The sequence below is a fragment of the Halichoerus grypus genome, chromosome 6 (genome assembly GCF_964656455.1).
Source record: "Halichoerus grypus chromosome 6, mHalGry1.hap1.1, whole genome shotgun sequence".
Taxonomy (NCBI): Eukaryota; Metazoa; Chordata; class Mammalia; order Carnivora; family Phocidae; genus Halichoerus; species Halichoerus grypus.
In genome coordinates this window covers 89,188,024-89,206,534 of record NC_135717.1, presented here as the reverse complement: position 1 = coordinate 89,206,534, position 18,511 = coordinate 89,188,024, and the positions used below count along the sequence as shown (strand labels likewise).

The window sequence follows — 18,511 nt, the reverse complement described above, 5'->3', positions numbered from 1 at the left end:
GGGCTGGAGTGAGCATAGATATTAGGCACACATACCTGGAGGGGTTTAGCCCTCAGAAATTAAGAGGTTGCAGTTAAATATTGATAGTTGAAAACAAGACTTCATATCTGCAGGAATTTTCACTGCCCGGCCCTTCCCAGCTTCACTCCAGTGTTGAAGTGAAGAGTCACCTGTAATTTGCCCTAGCGGACCTCAGGCCCAGATCAGAGAGATCCTCTGGAACAGTAGAGGCCTCTCCGGCTCCTTCCCTTGGGGAGGCTGCTTCTGCTTCTGTTTGTTTCTTGTTGCTGTTGGTTGGTTATTTTGTGTTGTTTTACCTTGAACCTAACAAAGAAGGGCTCAGCACTCAAAGGAAGATCCGGTATTTTGATTTTTTTTTTTCAATGTTCATAATCACAGAGAATCTATAGGATAAACCTACAAAGAAACTCATGTAGGTCAAAACCTAATAAGCCAACTAGAAAATCAAGTTCCCTTTATCCAAAACCGGTTTTGCAATTTCTGAATTAGTCTTTAACGTCTAAAATCTGTAACTCCTTATGTTCAGTCACTCCACACAGATACCTGATTAACAACCCTTCTTCCCTACCCAGTATGCTGCTGTGCCCAGTCTTGCCTTGGTTTCTGTGTTCTTGCGAGAATGTCCTTGCGCCGCAGCCTCTTTCATCCCTCTGCGTTCACACGGCACATGAAGTGTGCCAAGCCCTCATCTTCTGGGTCTTCCATCATTGTGTCGCCAGTCCGAGCAATGCTACTCTGAGTAAATAAAAATAAAACACAATTTGGCCACTGAGGCTTTGAGCTAAGAGCTCGGGGCTGTGTGGCCTGGCACAGTAAGCGAGCCGTGGGGGAGTCTTCATCCTTCCCGAGAACCTTCTATTGAACATATTAAGAAGGACTTCCCACCTCTGCAGCCTGGATCTCTGGAAACCTTTTTGTTTTGTGCAAATGTACTTTTCTGTCCTATAGCAAAATATTTTCTGGAAGCTTGTCTTGCTAGAACAATGCTTTCCTCATTGAATACATCCATTTAAGAAAAGTCACGGCTCCTTTTTCGCACCTACATCAAATGAAGGATGCAGCACTGTGCCCCTGAGAAAAGCCTTACCCACCCTAACTCCGCACCGTGATTGCTGCTGCCTCCACTAATTGCCTTCTGTGCATTCCAGGTCCCTGTGCTGCCGGAGTCGTGGGGATCAAGATGCCTCGTTACTGCCTATTTGGAGACACCGTCAACACAGCCTCTAGGATGGAATCCACGGGCCTCCGTAAGAAAGATCACTTTTCTTAGAGGAAGAGTGTGTCTTCCAGCAGAGGGGAACTAGAGAACAAAACGCACAATAAGGAGCTACAAAGTGCTAGTGAGATGAAAGAATGACCTTTCACATTGACTGGACGTGAGCCTGAGTCCATTCGGTCCTTGCGACATTTGCTTTTGTCGCCACCATTTCCTAGGAATTACTGTGTGTTCTTCCTTTTTAGCTCAGTAGTAGACTATTTCTATTTGTTTGGGTTCATTTGCAATGCATTCAGACATGCTTTCCCTGGAATGGTCATGAAATTTAGCATGGAAGTTAAAAAAAAAAATTCAGGCGCGCCTGGGTCGTTCAGTCGGTTAAGCAACTGCCTTTGGCTCGGGTCATGGTCCCAGGGTCCTGGGATCGAGCCCCGCATCAGGCTCCCTGCTCAGCGGGGAGTCTGCTTCTCCCTCTCCCTCTGCCCCTCTCCCCACTCATGCTCTCTATCACACGCTCTCTAATAAATAAATAAAATCTTTTTTAAAAAAATTCAGTGGGCTAGATATGGAGCATACGCTGGCTCGCTTTCCTATTCCTCTTTTGTTTTCCTGAGAATTGGTTTTAGTAAAGAAAAACATAAGTATTTATTATATGCAGAAGCCTCTATTGCATTTGCCTGACAGGGTAGAGGCGCTGGGAGCTACATGTAGTAGATAATAAATACTGGTGACAGTGATAGTAACAGAAATCTGTATAAGAGAGAAAGCAAGCTTTGGTAGGTGTGGGTGGGGCTTACAAGAACACAGGTGATAGAGTGGTATCTTGGCAGTCTGCTGACAACCTGATACTGGTTTGTACTAGAAAATCATGGTATAAAGGAAAGGGCGGATTTGGGTTACAGTTATAACTATACAAATCACTGTCTGTCTAAACGGGGGGAAAGTTGCCTCATCTTTCTAGGCATCAGAAAGTGGAAGGAATAAATTGAGGATGGGAACCGCAGGGGCCACCACTCTGAGGAGGAGGGAGAATCTATAGAGCACAACCTGGGGAGCCCCTTCACTCAGGACCCCAAAAAGCAATGTCAGACCCTCTTTCATCCCATGTGTGATAGAATTTATCTCACGGATTGTATTTTCAAGTGTCCTTTCACTAAAATATCTCAGCTGTCAAGAACTCCTGTAACAAATGTCCTGAATCAAGTGGAAACAAATGTGTTCGTATAATAGACTTCAAAATGGATGAGATTTTCATTGATCATTTTGCATTTCCAGCCTTGAGAATTCATGTGAGCGGCTCCACAATAGCCATCCTGAAGAGAACTGAATGCCAGTTCCTGTACGAAGTGAGAGGGGAAACGTACTTAAAGGTAAGGGATCCACAGAGAGAGGACCCAGAAAAAGCACTCACTCGGGGGTCACCTCCTTGGAGACAGGACATCCAGTGGTCAATAATGTTGAGGAGCACAAAGATGAAGAATCCTTTTCTGCACTCCCTGCGGTGATCACCCATTACCCCCTGTAGGAGAAGCCACCCCTGAAGAATGCGAACTCAGAGCCTTTTTCATATTTTGAACTAACACCAATATGTTATAAAATGCTACCACCATTTCTTCCACATACCTCCAAGTTTTGTGTCCATTTCCTCCTGCAAAGCTGAGAGCTAAGGTCTGGGACAGAACTTATTTATTTATTTATTTAAGGTGTATTTATTTATTTGAGAGAGAGCGAGAGAGCGGGGGTAGGGGGAGGAGCAGAGGGAGAGGGAGAGAGAAACTCAAGCAGACTCTGCATTGAGCACAGAGCCCAACACGGGGCTCGATCCCATGATCCTGAGATCATGACCTGAGGTGAAACCAAGACGCTCAACCCACTGTGCCATCCAGGTGCCCTGGGACTTATTTAGCTTAAGTCAAAGCCCCCATGTCCTCCCTTACTTCCTTGCCCTCACTGCAAGATGCTGCTTCTCTCTAAAACCACCTCTCCAGGGGTTGCTTTACCATTCTGAAGCTCTGGACCCATGAATTGCCACCTGTGGCCCCAGACTTCTGATTCAGCATCATCTGGGTGCTTTAGAAAATGTAAATGCCTGGACTCTCCACCAGGCTTGCTGAGAAAGACCCTCTGTGGATGTAGATCAGGAATCTATATTTTTAAGGAGTAGTCTAAGTGATCAGGATGCACGCCAAGGATGGAGAATCACCAGTCTCTCCTCTCCAGGCTGTTCCTCACATTCATAACAGCTGCCCTCCAGAGGCACCAAGGGTCTCCAGTTGGCCCTCGGGCTGCTTTTCAAACGTCATTCCAGTCCTTTCACAACTGATCTGAAGCCAACTACCGACTGTAAGATGATCTGTCTCCAGGAGTCACAGTGCTTCTAATCTTTACACTGTGACTGCAGCTTGGAAAAGCCTCCTTTCCCGTAGACGTGCCCTAATATCACACGCATTATCAATACACTTTCTGCACAGAGCATTCCCCCCAGCATAGAAGTGGTGTATGGATGACTGCAGTCCAAACACAGCCAGCAAACTACTCACTAAATAGGAGTGATTTGTAGGGCGCCCGGGTGGCTCAATCTGTTGACATCTGACTCTTGGTTTCGGCTCAGGTCATGATCTCAGGGTCATGAGATCTAGCCCCAGATTGGACTCACACTCAGCATGGAGTCTGCTTGGGATTCTCTCTCTCCCTCTCCCTCTGCCTCTCCCTATCATGTGTGCTCTCTCTCTCTCAAATAAATAAACCTTTAAAGATGAGTGATTTTTAAATATGTAGCCATCCCATCTCCTATTCAAATACAAGGTTTAGCGAAAATAGGATTTCCAGTACATTTCCATTCATTTTATAGCCTCCAGATGTGCCCAGCAAAAGTCACTTAATAAGCATTTTTTAGGGTGTACATGTGTTTGTAATTTACATGCTTAAGGTGGGGAAACTGTGGCAAAAGGTTTGTGACGAAATCTTGTGGCGAAAAGGGCTAGAAGAAAAAGTGGGTGATGAAAACCAGTTGGATGTCTTGGCGTAGCAGGATTGGACGCGAATTTTCTTCTTTTTTCATTTAGAGTTCTTATGATGTTGCTATAGCGACACTTTGAGATGTCTTTTGGGGAAAAAAGAGAACTCTACTTTGGAAAAAAAACACGTCTGGGGAATGAGAGACTTACTTTTAAAAAGGCACTTGGAAAGAAAGATACGTCTAGAGGGAATGCAAATCCCATCAGAACATGGGCTCTACTGAGGTGTGGACACTGATGAGAAACATGGAAGTGAGGTGTCTCTTGGAGATGGATGTTTGTCAGCACCGTGGGCTAGAGCTGACCTGTCTCACTGGCCTCTGTGGCGCCCACATTTCTTGTCTTCCCAGGGAAGAGGAACTGAGACCACCTACTGGCTGACGGGGGTGAAGGGCCAGGAGTACAACCTGCCGACCCCTCCTACTGTGTAAGCTGCTGGGTGTGGCAGGGCGGGACAGGGGAGGGGCAGGCTTGGCTTTATCAGTTGTGGTACCTACAGCCAGTGTAACAGTTGGCAAGTGCTCTGCCCATGGCAATGATATATTGAATACACAGCCAGGGACTACATACATGAGAAGTCTAGAAACCTCCCTTCTTGGATGCCAGAAGCTGGGTGTTCCAGGCACGCTCAGAACCGAGGAGAGTTGACAGCTCACCTCCTGGCAGATCTGGTTCAGACCAGAGGAAGGCCTGCTGGTGGCCAAGAGGCACTCTGCGACTCGGACCCCTGCCCGCAGCTCTCTGTGGGGCTGCTGATGGAAACAGGACCCCCCCCGACCCCCTGCCCACCCCAGGACTGTGGTTCTGGGTTTTCACATGGAGACTGTGTTCTCCCAGAGATGAGGAAGGCCAGGTTTCAGGTCTAACGAACAGGTTTCAGTTCCCTTCGTGGTGAACGACAGGGTCACCCCGTTGCACATTTGGTTGCTGCAATCAGTCGCATGGCTGCTGGGGTGGCTTTTGCTATGGTAGAGAGACCCCGTCTTGCAGACTCCCAGATGCTGGACCCAGATAGATGGCGAGCCTGTAGAGAAGCCAACACAAGCAAGATCTTCCCTGGGCCACAGGGGAGCTGGCCCATTATTGGAGCACCGAGGTCCATTCCAGACTCTTGAAACCCTCCATCCCTTTGGAGGCCTCCCCAAACAAGATCCACACCCCAGAATGTGTGGGACCCAAGTCCTCAGGGTTGGGTCACAGGGGCCTCGCGTTGTCCTAGCTTTGTTTGCCGTCCCTGAAGTGGCATGTGGAAACCTAACCGTGCTTCCAAATCCAAGCAGCATGCCATTCCACTCTGAAGTTGAAATAGAATTCTCTGCTTGAAATGTATCCTGCTTTCTCCACAAATGCACAGAGCAGGGATGACAGCTCTTGTAAGCCCATCAGAAGCAAGGCTCATTCTGTATTCTCTGGACTTCCCGTGTTTAGCACGGACTAAGCACTCAGTAAGTGTTTGGTAAACAGAACTGATTGTTCTGGAGCGACGGAATATTCTGTATGAATTGCTGAGAAGTTCCATTTTCCCTCCCCACTCTCTTTCCAGGGAGAATCAGCAGCGCTTACAAGCTGAATTTTCTGACATGCTCGCCAACTCTTTACAGAAAAGGCAGGCGGCGGGGATAAGACGCCGAAAACCCACACGGGTGGCCAGCTACAAAAGTGGCACTCTGGAATACCTGCAGCTGAACACGACCGACAATGAGAACACACAAGCGAATTAAGTAGAGCTGCACTCCGGCAGCGGCCTCAAGTGTCCCGGGGACCTCAAAGCGACAGAAGACTTAGCTGCGCTCTGCTTAGCCTTGGCTGCCTTGGCTGGAACATAGACTTGCTTCTGTGAATCAGATGTGCACTCTCGGTGCAAAAATTACCTTCTACTCTGGAGTCTGATCTCAGCAGTGGCTCCAGGGAACTTCCCCCTGGGAAAGAAGAATGGATGGACTGTCTCTACGTTGAAGAGATTGTGTTCTTATTTCATTTATTTTGGTTTTGTTTTGTTTTGGTTTGTTTGCTGGCTCTTTTTCCTTCTGTATTCATGAGAGTTTTTGAATGGTCACGATATTTTAAATACCCTATCTCCATTAAATTATATTTAACTCATAATTTTTGCAGAAAACATGCTATATGGGAGGCAGGAATAAAAGTTAAAAATGTCCTGAGTCTGTGTATGTGTTTCCAGCGACTCCAGCCATTTTTCTGAAATGCGCTAGCTGCCATCTTGTGCTTGCTGGACAAAGGATCACAGTCCCCAGCACGGAAGCAAGGCAAAGCCAGGATTGTTGTTCAGGGCTACGAACTTGGATGTTCAGTATCTCCAGCTACGCCCGAGGGGATGTTATGCCTAGCCTTCTACCATGGGAGACAGGGCCTACATCTGTCTCCAGTCTGAGATAAAGGTCAGATCTTATTTACTGGTAAAGACAAAGTACTTGAAACTCTGCAAATATCCCCTTCCTGCCATCTAGCAGTCATCTTCTGCCCCCCTTCTTATGGTACCCCAGAATAAATCATTTGCTTGAAATCTCGGGGGAAATGACAAAAGGCAGTGTGGAGTAGATTAGAATCAGAAAGGCAAGAATGTAACACTCCTGGCACTAATCTGAACTAAACTGCTTCGACCACATTACTCTTCCGACCCTCCACCCCCACCCGACCACAAAAACCACTCCAGAGATCAGAAAACATGTTATGTTTTTTCCATCACCTGGAAAAGCGTAAAATCAAAAATAATAAAGTCTCTCCTGATTTATAGGTTTAGCCCTTCATATGCAGCAAGAGTCCTTACCTGGAATCTGGAGGTTTGTAATTTGTGCCTCAGCGTCTCTGCGGCAATGGCTTCACAATTCCAAATAAATATGCTTATAAAGCAAGAATTATTTGCGTACATGCAAGATAGCTTAGAAAGTTTGTAACCCATGAATTCTATGTGAAAAAAGTACAAGAGGAAGTACTGTGTGGAAACAAGAAATAAATTCAAGAGGAATACAGGAAATCCTAGAATCAATTATTTTATACCTTTGATATATACTCCTCTTGAAACATGCATGATCTGACTTAAAAATATTTTAGTAGAAATACAACTAAATCAAAGCTTTGTGTTTTGTCTGTTTAGGCCCAGATATCCAGTATCAAAAAAGGAATTAGAATTTAAATGAGAAAGGCAATTTTACCTTATTCTTTTTTTATAATTCCCCGAAAACAATGAAAATAACAAATTTAGAGGAGACAACTAAAGAAACAAATACTCAAGATTTTAAACTTCAATTTCAATTAAAGATGAGTGATTTTTAAATATACAACATGTAGAACAGCATACCTGTTCTAAAACTGATATCTGGGATAAAATAAAGGAGAAACCTTGAGCAGCTCTTACTTCCTCAGACCTCAAGCAGGAAAGAGATTTCCCTCCAAGTTAATATCATATCCTAAAAGCCTGGCTGCTGATTAGGTGACCAGATCGAGGCAATGATCAAGCAGGAAATGACCTTGTAAATATTTTGAAAGCCTCAGAATGGCAGAGAAAATAGAAACTATGTTGATATAAAGTCTTCAACATAATATCCCATTGGAAAGAGATGCCAGAAGTAAAGCAGAGGAAGGAGTAGAGAGGAAACCAATAATTTCCATTGCAATTTTAAAGGGCTCAGCTATGAGTTACATTAACCATTCAATGGAACCACTCAATGCAGCCCAATAGAAATATGTCAGCCTCATATGGACATTTCTTAGCTTTTTATTTTGAAAAAATAACACATTCATAGCAAGTTGCAAAAAAAGAACAAGAGGGCATCTGGTCCAGATAAGATGGCATAGACTCATTTCTCCCTGATCTTCCTCTCTCAGTACAACTGTAAATCCATGATACAACGCAAGACACAAGTAAAGTAGAGCCAAGGAGGATGGGAAGAGGAAAACAGACTTGTTAGGGACCCCAAGACTGCCGGAACAACATTGCAACAGAGTGTCTTACTCTCCTCCACTCAACAAAAGAAGGCAAGTCAGATCCAGCATTTTTCAACTTTGAACCAGTCAACAGTTGCAGTTGCAAACTGCTTTGCAACTTTGTCAAAATCAACTGTCCATACTTGGGTGATTCTGTTTCTGGGTTTTCTATTTTATGCCATTGATCTATGCGTCATCTTATCCTTCATCCCATGCCACATAGTCTTGATTATTGTAGCTGTGTAATAAATCTTAAAATTAGGTGGAGTACTTCATCCCACTTTATCCTTTTGCAAAATTGTTTCAGCTATTACAGTTTTTTTGCCTTAGCATATAACTTTTAGAATAAGCTTATATACAGCTCTAATAAAACTTGCGAGGGTTTTGATATCATTTGCATCAAACCAATATGTCAGTTTCGGGAGAACTGACATCTAGGCTATGTTGAGTCTTCCAGTCTATGAACATGGTATGTCTTGCCATTTATTTAGATCTCCTTTTACATATGCAATTTAAATATTCTAATAGTCACATTTTAAAAAAGAAACAGGTAACTTACTTTAATAATATCTTTAATTAAGTCAGTATATTCAAAGTGTTATTTCTGCATGAAATCAATATAAAATTATTTAGATATTTTTCTTTTTTTGTGGTAAGCCTTTGAAAGCAGTGTATATTTTAGTTACAGAACATCTCAATTCAACCTAATCATATTTAGAGTGCTTAATAATCACATATCACTAGTCATTACTAATTCAACAGCATCACTTTAGAATGCCAAAAACTCGGGGACATACGTTTTCAGGGAAACGAGAGGAAATTATAGATTAAGTGAGAGAGCAAGAGGATTTATTCACTCTCTCAAGAGACACCCAGATACACACATGACATAGGTGTTGAAACTATCTAATGGGGAATTTTAGACAACTATAATTAGTATGTAAAAAGCTCTGTAGGAAAACATGAGCAACATATAAGTTCAGATGGGCAATTCAGCACACAGCTGGTAGCAACAGGAAAGAATCAAATGGAAATACTACAAATAAGAAGCATAGTGACAGAGAGAAAGGATGTCTTTAATGGCTCATTACTAGACTAGCTGAGGAAAGAATCTATGTACTTGAATGTAGCATTAAAGAAATTCTGCAAACTAGCCAAAGAGAAAAAGTAAATAAATCAAAACAGAACTACTAAGAACTGTGGGACAATATCAAATGGCCTCAGGTGTGTAAATGGAATCCTAAATATACAACAATGCAGAAGAAACATTTGAAAAAATAATAACTGAAAATTGACCAAATGTAATGACAGACACCAAATCACAGATCCAAGATAACAAAGAACACCAAACAGGATAAATGCCCCAAACTACACTTACATTCAAACTGCTGAGAAGAAAGAAAAAATTGTAAAGGTAGTGTGGGGTTGGTGGGGGTGAGGGGATGAGGAGAGAGACACACATTACACACAGAAGAACAAAGTTAAAAATTACAGCCAACTTCTCTTCTGAAACTATGCAAACTAAAAGACAATAAAAGGACATCTTTAAAGGGCTGAAGAAAGAAAAATAGAATTCTATACCCAGTCAAAAAAAAAAAAAAAATCAAAAGTGAATAAAAAATACTTTCTCAAAAAAAGAGTATGAGAATTTATTGCCAGTAGACCTACTCTACAATGCATGTTAAATGAATATGATACCAGATAGGAACTTGGCTCTTTAAAAAGAAACAAGGAGTACTGGAAATGCAATATAAAAAAGTCAAAAAATTTTTTCCTATTTTTAATTGTTTTAAAACCACTCTTGTGTTTACCTTCTTGATTTCAGTTTCCTGTTGGACAGCACAGATTTAGAAAAATTGCAGCTTTATTTTGATTTGCTTTTTGACTTTGCACCAAAGGAGATATAAAAATGAAAAAAGTATATGAAAAGATGTAAAACATCATTAGTCATTAGTAAAAGTTTATTAAAGTCACAATGAGATAACACCACATATATTAAAATGGCTAAAATTAAAAATCTGACAATATCAAGTGCTGACAAGGATGCAGAACAAATGAAACTCACACATTGTTGGCAACAATGTAAAATGGTACAGAAACTTTGGAAAATAGTTTGGTAGGTTTTATAAAGTTAAACATTTACCATAGGGTCCAACAATCCCACTCCTAATCTGTAATTATACAAATGAAATGAGAACTACATTCACACAAATACATGTTTCTGAATGTTTATATTAACTTCATTCATAACCACCAAAACTGGAAACAACTGAGATTTTTTTCAATAGGTGGACTGATCAAGGAACAATAGGAAAGCCATTCAATGAAATACTACCCAGTAATAAAAAATAATGAACTACTGTTTCACATGACAACATGGATGAATCTTAAATCCAACATCTTAAGTGAAAGAAGCCAGACCCAAAAGACTCTATATTGTATGATTTCATTCATATGATATTCTGGCAAAGGGAAAATGGTTGCCAATTGTGTGGAGAGGGGGTTGACTACAAAAGGATAGAACAAATGAACTGGGGTGAGGTGGGGGGGCTTGTAACTGTCGTATTTGATAGTGTGATGGTAAATACATGATTCTGTGCATTTGTCAAAACGCCAAGACTGTGTTGCACAAAGGAAAGACTTTTACTGTGAGCAGTTTTTTTTAAAATGCAACAGATGTAGATTGAACCCAAGATGGAATGCAGACTGTGACAAACAGATGTGTTCTACAGAATGGCATAATCTCACTAAAGAAGGTGGTAAAGAAAGGAGCTAACAGAAGTAACTTTGGAAAACAGTGTTTTGAGATGTTGTAAGGCTAAAAACAAAACAACTGTACAAACACTGTGGTCTAGTTGATTGGTTTGTTCTTTAGAAAAGCATGGATGGGTTAGAAATTTTGAAACTCCTTTGAACAGATACTAAATTTGGGTGTATAAGGAAATATATTTTAGATATGAACAACTGGTTTCACATTCAGAGAAAGAAGTTATAAATAAAGAGGTAATGTTAGAATTAACCTTGAAGAGCTAGATTGCATCAGAGGTATCACTATGAATAATCATGTTGATTTTTAAGATAGAGATAGATAGATAGATGATAGATAGATAGATAGATGTATATGTATCTATATACTAACCCACTGCTAGGACCTAGAAGTGGTGATACCCAGCAGCAATGAACATAACTAGTGTCCAGATTATGGGTTGTAAACCCCATTCACAAAAGCAATCGGGGCTCCTTGGAGAAGTGATTGATTTCAAGGTGAGGGCAGGAAAAATACAAAGTAAGCCTAGAGGATTTTGTGTTGTAATGAAGTGCTCAGAGGACAAAAAAAAGAAGAAGAAGTTGTGGTCATGTCAAAATGACACAGCAACCAACCTGAAGGAACTCCCAAGAGCCAAACCTGGAAGAAATTTAGCAACTAAAAAATAGTGAAGTTTTCGATTATAACTTAAAGAATAAAGTAAATATCCATGATTCCATACTGCTATAAATAGCTGATTAAATATATAAACTATGGAGAAGAGACAATTCTTCCTTAGAGGAGAATCCAATTAATAAATGTAGAAGAAATGAAAAATGGGGCACCTGGGTGGCTCAGTCATTAAGCGTCTGCCTTCGGCTCAGGTCATGATCCCAGGGTCCTGGGATCGAGCCCCGCATCGGGCTCCCTGCTCAGCAGGAAGCCTGCTTCTCCCTCTCCCACTCCCCCTGCTTGTGTTCCCTCTCTCGCTATGTCTCTCTCTGTCAAATAAATAAATAAAATCTTTAAAAAAAAAAAAAAGAAATGAAGAAAAATGAGAATGACTTGGAGAACACCAGAGTAATAATTGTTTCAGGCAACATCTGAAATTACTGCTAAAATTGATGGGTGAAAATTTAAAGAAAAACAGTACTTGCATAGTTGCAAAGTATCTCCCCTCAGATATTTGATACAAAGGAAAAACTAGTGATCTAAAGCGGAAAAGCCTCAGACACCACCTCAATCAGACGATTAAGACTAACTTCACCAGTATTAAGACACATTAACATTATATACCCCATGATATGATGCACAGAGAGGGTCCCATCACACATGTGATATTCTTCCCTAAAATATAACCTCAATCTAATCATAAGAAAATATCAGACAAATTCAAATCGAGGGACATTTTACAAAATATTTAATCAGTTCTTGAAAGAAAGTCAGAGGAAAGAGTGAAACCCTAAGAAAATTAGCTTATAAGTTGAAGGACTCAGAAGTGACATCTGTTTGAAGTTACAGTGGTGACCAATACAGGCACTGATCCCCTTGGTAATAGAAGGAGGCAAGAGAACAAGACAGTGTTACAGGTGAGCTGACTTTCCATCTGTCTTAATAGGAAGTCAGATAACGTCTGAGTTGATAAAACAAATAACAAGAGTAGAGGTATCCCCTGCGTTCCAAAAGTTCGAGCTAATGCTGCTTGCTTTTACAAAAGACCTCCTATATTCATACCTGTTTTCACCAACCAAAGGAAATTCAAAGAGGATTTTCACTTTTATGAAAAAAGCTGTTATAGTACTAATACATTCCTGTCTGAGAGCATCTGCTTAATGACCATATAGCTTTATTTTGGTAACTGAAAAAAAAAGAACAATAACAAAAGTCATGTGGGAAATTGTGCCCTTTGTGCCTGACTCCCACGCATTTTTATCCAGCCAGCAGATGATAAGCCAGATGTTGGATGATGTGTTCTGAAAATGACCTTGTTCCATCAAGTGGTGATAAGTTAACCATTCCAGAAAGAGAAGAATTTCCGGTCTAGAACCCACGGAGAAGACTTTGTATCTGCAGTCACGGCACATTTTCACGTCTGCTAAAGATGCCATTATCTTTCTTCTGTACTTTTACAGAATATAAGGCTTTATGCATGTGCTTACACATACACATATACCATACAATGCATTCCCAGTGAAAATACATTTTATCCTATACCTATAAATAATTGCAATTTAACCTTGTGGAGATTATTCCAATATCAAATTATTTGATGTGTTAAGATAGAGCTCCTGGCTTATTGTTGGGCAGATGCATGACTTCACTATTTACATTGGTTACCAAAAAACATGATTTATCACTGTGAGTTCTATATTTCTTTGAAAACAAATAAATCAGATCTTGTGGTTTGTGAAAAAAGGGATGTTTTGTAAGAGTAGGATTGCACAAAGCCTTCCGCAGCTTCTAGAGGGACCCTAGACTCCCCAGTCACCCATTCAGCTCGGGAACAAAACGAGTAGAGAGCAGGGTTCCTCACGTGATGGACCTCCCCCGTCTCTGGAAAAGTCCAAGAAATGGGCTTATAGGCCACAAAACCAGGATACTGCGGAATGATACCTGGATTGTCACAACAGAGACCTGTTTCAGCAAAACACCACAGCAATACAGTGCCCTGTTTGCCAGAAGCCCCACCAGAGGCCTCTGTCGCGTGCACCTCACACACACGGCGGCCTCCTCACACTGCTCCAAGTTCTCCGGGATTATCCGCTTCATTTTCCTGTGTACCTGCCCTACGCCACCACCCACTGGGCTGTGAGCGTCCCAGTGAGAAGGAAGCTATGGTGTTCTGAGAAAAATGAACAAAAACAAAAAACTAAACCCAAGCAGAAAACCCGTCCCATGAATGATATGTAGGAGGCAATCAATAACATAGGTTGATGATTTCACTGCTGATATGGATAATGACTTTTTTTGTGCTGATTCCGCTGCCTAGGACTCGGTCAACAAAGATTCCTGAAATGCAGAGTTGGTCCGAAGCAAGGGCAAGTGTTTTTTGCCACGGAGTCTGCCAATGTGGGGAGACACAGCCTTTGGCTACAAACTGAAACGTACCCTCCAAAGGGGAAGGGTTAGGGTCGGGGTTAAACAGGAAAAATCCACCAAGTCTGTGCCCTTTATCGGGGTTGGTCAGACTCAGGTGCCGAACTGCAGGAGCGCAGTGACAGGCAGATACAGCCCACTATTTCTGGTGGCGGTCTCAGCATGTGGCAGCCACTGCGGAGCGTGAGAAGATGTGTTGTAGGGGTCTTTCCAGGAATTTTGCTGAATTTTGTGAAATTTGTCATCTCAAGCTGTGCTGACTGGTTTTGTTCCCCACGGTCATTCAGCCTGATTAAAATTTTAGTTTTTCTCTCTTGACATGAGGGCACCCCTCTGGTCTGTTAGCTGTTGCTGTCTAATCAGTGGGGTCTTCTGTTCTCACATCTCTCCCACATTCTTCACTTACATTTTGAGATTCACCTCAGATACGACCTTCTCTTGCAGGACTCCTTGAAGCGTGCCCTTCCCGTCCGTGTTTTGGGGTTCAGGGCGGGCCACCCCAGAATATGCCACTTTGGCATATTGATTCTTTTGAATGAAAGTTATTTGAGAAACAGCCAGTGCAAGAAGGACACTCTGACTCCCCCTCTCTGTCCCCCTAAAAGCAGGAAATAAATCTCTCCTGAGAAAGGTAGCCTCCCTGCCCGGGGAAGGTAGAGAGACCTTTTTATCACCAGAGATAGGGAGTTGAGGGCGGAGAAGGTTGTGTAAACAAAATCTGCTTGGTTTCTTCATTAGTTATTACCCAAGCTGACGTTTCTGTCTTACAGTTCTTCACAAATTTATTGTTTCTTTTTTCTTTTTTTTTTAATTTAAATTCAAGTTAGCTAACATATAGTGTATTATTAGTTTCGGAGGTAGAGTTCAGTGATTCATCAGTTGCATATAACACCCACGTGCCCTCCTTAATGCCCATCACTCAGTTACTCCATCCCCCCACCCCTTCCCCTCCAGCAACCCCTAGTTTGTTTCCTATGCTTAAGAGTCTCTTATGGTTTGTCTCCCTCTCTAATTTTGTCTTATTTTATTTTTCACTCCCTTTCCCTATGTTCATCTGTTTTGTTTCTTAAATTCCATATATGAGTGAGATCATATGATAATCGTCTTTCTCTGACTGACTTAACAAATTTAGTGTTTCTTTGTCTAAAAGGTATATAAACACCTTGGGTGTCATATCTTTGAGGCCCCCATATATACAAAATTAAATTAAATTTGTTTTTTCTCCTGTTAACCTGATTTGTGTCTATTTAATTACTAGGGGTAGAAGGAAATTACCCCCCCCCCCCCGACATCTGCCTTAGTGCCCATCTTCTGTGCCCCTAAAGCACTTACCACACTGTTGAAATGAACTGTTTACCTTCTAGGCCCCTTTGGACCATGAACTCCTCAAAGGCAGAGACTTTGGTCCCATCATCTCTGCATCACAGAGCCTAGCACAGTGCCTGGAAAACAGTAGGCACTTCACATATGTTGATGAAAGGAAACCATGGTTTAGTAGATTTCATTTTTAACTACCGTTTGGTTTACAGTGCCTTGAAATTTGTCAGGAACTGGGCTGGGCTGAAAAAAACAGCTGAGCTGCCTGTTGCCAGGGTGGCTGATTAAAGCAATAAGCCAAAAGTGAAAGAATCAAGGCTCTGACCACTTACAGTGATGATATGAGCAAGAGTCCCAAACCAGAGAAAACTCTGCCTCCCTCTGTCCATTTCCCCCCATGGAACAGCACACCAGTTGAGAGTCAGGTGGATCAGCACAGATGTGGAGTTTCTCACTGTTGAAGGAGCCCCAGACAAAAGGCTCTGGCCGTCCTATGGACGCTGGGGTCAAGTGGAGGTGAGGGAGAAGGGCCAGGAGTGGAAAAGTACTGGGTACTGAATCAGAGTGGAGGAAAGTATCTTGAGGACTTCCTTCTCCTCCTCCTGCAGGTAAGGAGGCCTCCTCCAGAGGCACCGGAAGAGGACTTCTGGCCAAGGCCTCACATAGAGAGACCTGGGAATGAAGGCACCAGGGGTAGGAATGATAGTAGGCAAAGAGCAGGACTGCCCGGGTCCTTGCCTACCTCCCTCCAGAGATGCAGTGCACGGGCCGGGCACCCACGCTGGCGTGGAGAGGGCAGCTTTCCCCATGAGCCTTTGTAATGGCCTCTGGTCAGGCCTGAAAAAAAGCACATATAGGTGATTCACCAGGAGCCGACCTCCGCAATATTAAATATTAAGGCCAAAACACAGAAACAATGAACTAGAAGGGGCAGCAAAGCTGGGTTTTCCAAGGGAGGCACAGAGAGCTGACATACGTCCGTGACAAATTCCTAAGAGAAGGGTCCAAACCTGGGGATCAGCTAAAGTGAAGCAGGAATGCCCACTCTTCTAGTAAATTAGGAAAGGCCAACAAAACTATGACCTAGCAGTTATCTATATCTTTGAAAAATTGGTGCAGTACTTTTGTTAAAAGCAAAAAGAAAAATAAAACAAAAGTCAATGTGGGACTTTGGTCTTCCCCACACCAAATATGTAATGTCTTTCCAACACCAACAACCAATCCTCTGACACCGACTAGGTGACCAACAATTCAATTCCCTTCTTGCCCTAGCTACCCAGAGTTAGCATGGACCCGAGAAGGTAAGGGCTCAGTCCCACAGGACTGTCCCCACTCCGGGCACCGGTCACATGTCCCCGAGGACCACCCATCCTTCTGACAGACACACCATAAATCGGGGCTCCCACAAACCCTTCCTCAGGTTCCATGATTTGCTAGAATAACTCACAGAACTCAGGAAGACACTTTACTGAATGACTACCAGTTTATTGCACAAGCTACAACTCAGGAACAGCCCACGAAGAGAAGCATAGAGCAAGGGGTGGGGGTGGGGGTGGGGGCAGTGCACATGCAGAGTTTCCCTGGATCTCTAGATGTGTCACCCCCACAGCACTTTGATGAGTTCACCGACTCAGAAACTCCTCAACCCCCGCCCCCTTGTTTAGGGATTTTTGTGGAAGTTCCATTAAACAGACATGGTTGATTAAATCCTTAGCCATTGGACTAATCTCTCAGCAGTGGGTGGGTGGCAGGTCTGAAAGTTCTAACCCCCTAATCCCATGGCCAGTTTTTCTGGCATCTGGCCCTCATCCCAACACTATTTAGGGGCAAACTCATTAGCACAAAAAAATACTCTTACCACTCAGGAAATTCTCAGGTTTCGTCAGGAAATTCTCAGGCCGGGAACAGGGCCAAAGACCAAATATGTGTTTTATCATACCACAGTCAGGCGGACATGTTGGGAATAGCATAAGAAGCCAGCTCCTCACTTGCAGCTTCCACAAACTTCCATTCATGCTCAACACGGAGCAGCTATTGTTCTTAGTAGTACGTATACTCTTAATGATTGCTGTTGATTGGATACTGTATTGATTCCTAGAGCTGCTTGTAACAAATATCCACAAACTCGATGGCTTAAAATAATAGAAATCTGTTCTCTCACAGTTCTGGAGTCCAGAAGTATGGAATCAAGGTGGTGTCAGGTCATGCCCCCTCCAAATCCTTCCTTATCTCTTCCAGCTGCTGGTGGACACCATGGCTCTAATCCCTGCCTCCATATGTCCATGGCCTTCTCTCCATGTCTATCCTCTCTGTGTCTCTTATAAAAACACTTGCTATTGGATTTAGGGCTCACCCAGAGTATCTAGAAGGAGCTCATCTGGAGATCTTTAATTTAATTACCTCTGCAAAGATTCATTTGCCAAATAAGGTCACATTTGCAGGCCTTGGGGATATCTTGGGTGGGGGGCGGGCATTATTCAACCTGCTAGACACATTCTGCTCACCTCATACACTCTCTGAAGGGAGGCACAAAGCTTCCTCTTTTGCTTTCTTCATTCCCAAGGTGGAGAAGTTTAAACACAGGTCTGAGTGAAAGCCAATGAGGAACTAGAGGTTTCCTGCAGAAGTGAATGCAGGTTCTTGTTCTTTTCTTCCTCTCTCCACTCTCCTGCTGAGACTTCCGTGACGAAGAAGGCCCAGGGGACAAGGGTGAAACCCACAGAAAAGAACCACAGAGCTGGCTGCTGGAGATGGGGACTGCTTTAAGCTTTAGGGAAGAAGGGAAAAAGAAATTGATTCCTAAGTCTAGCTCAACTAAAAAAGAGTGGCAGATCAGATAGAAATTTGAGCATTTCTTTGGCACACTATCAACATTATCTCATAAATTCTTACAGTGATACTGCATTTTGTAACAGAAAACTCTGGCTCAGAGGACTTAACACAACTTGCCACTACTCATTGGTGGAGACGGAATTTGAAACCACATCTGCCTGCCTACAAAGTCTCTATGCTTTCTGTCAAGCCCAGCAGGGAAATAAAATAGCATTCTCTGAAAAATGGCTATACTCTGCAGAAGTAGCCATTTATGATGCCTTTAGAGAAAACCTCTTAACCATCAGAGTTCTCAAACTCTTCCCTTTTTCCAGAAATCCACAG

General features: G+C 42.7%; 1 protein-coding gene and 1 long non-coding RNA gene across 4 annotated transcripts in view; one reads left to right on the top strand and one right to left on the bottom strand.

The window, feature by feature from the left end:
• GUCY2C (guanylate cyclase 2C) overlaps positions 1-6,413 on the top strand; it is a 121,507-nt gene extending 115,094 nt beyond the window's left edge. For all 3 annotated transcript variants that reach the window (XM_078075645.1, XM_078075643.1, XM_078075644.1), the window contains 4 exons: positions 1,170-1,268; positions 2,513-2,607; positions 4,605-4,681; positions 5,798-6,413. In XM_078075645.1, coding sequence (XP_077931771.1) covers positions 1,170-1,268; positions 2,513-2,607; positions 4,605-4,681; positions 5,798-5,975 — 449 coding nt within the window. In that variant the 3' untranslated portion in view covers positions 5,976-6,413. The remainder of the gene's footprint in view (positions 1-1,169; positions 1,269-2,512; positions 2,608-4,604; positions 4,682-5,797) is intronic.
• On the bottom strand, positions 567-18,004 carry LOC144382349 (uncharacterized). The gene is made up of 3 exons (XR_013449092.1): positions 17,860-18,004; positions 16,098-16,192; positions 567-756 (listed from the first exon to the last, which is right to left on the bottom strand). It is a non-coding gene; the product is annotated as an uncharacterized LOC144382349 (long non-coding RNA).
• Positions 18,005-18,511: the final 507 nt, after the last annotated feature.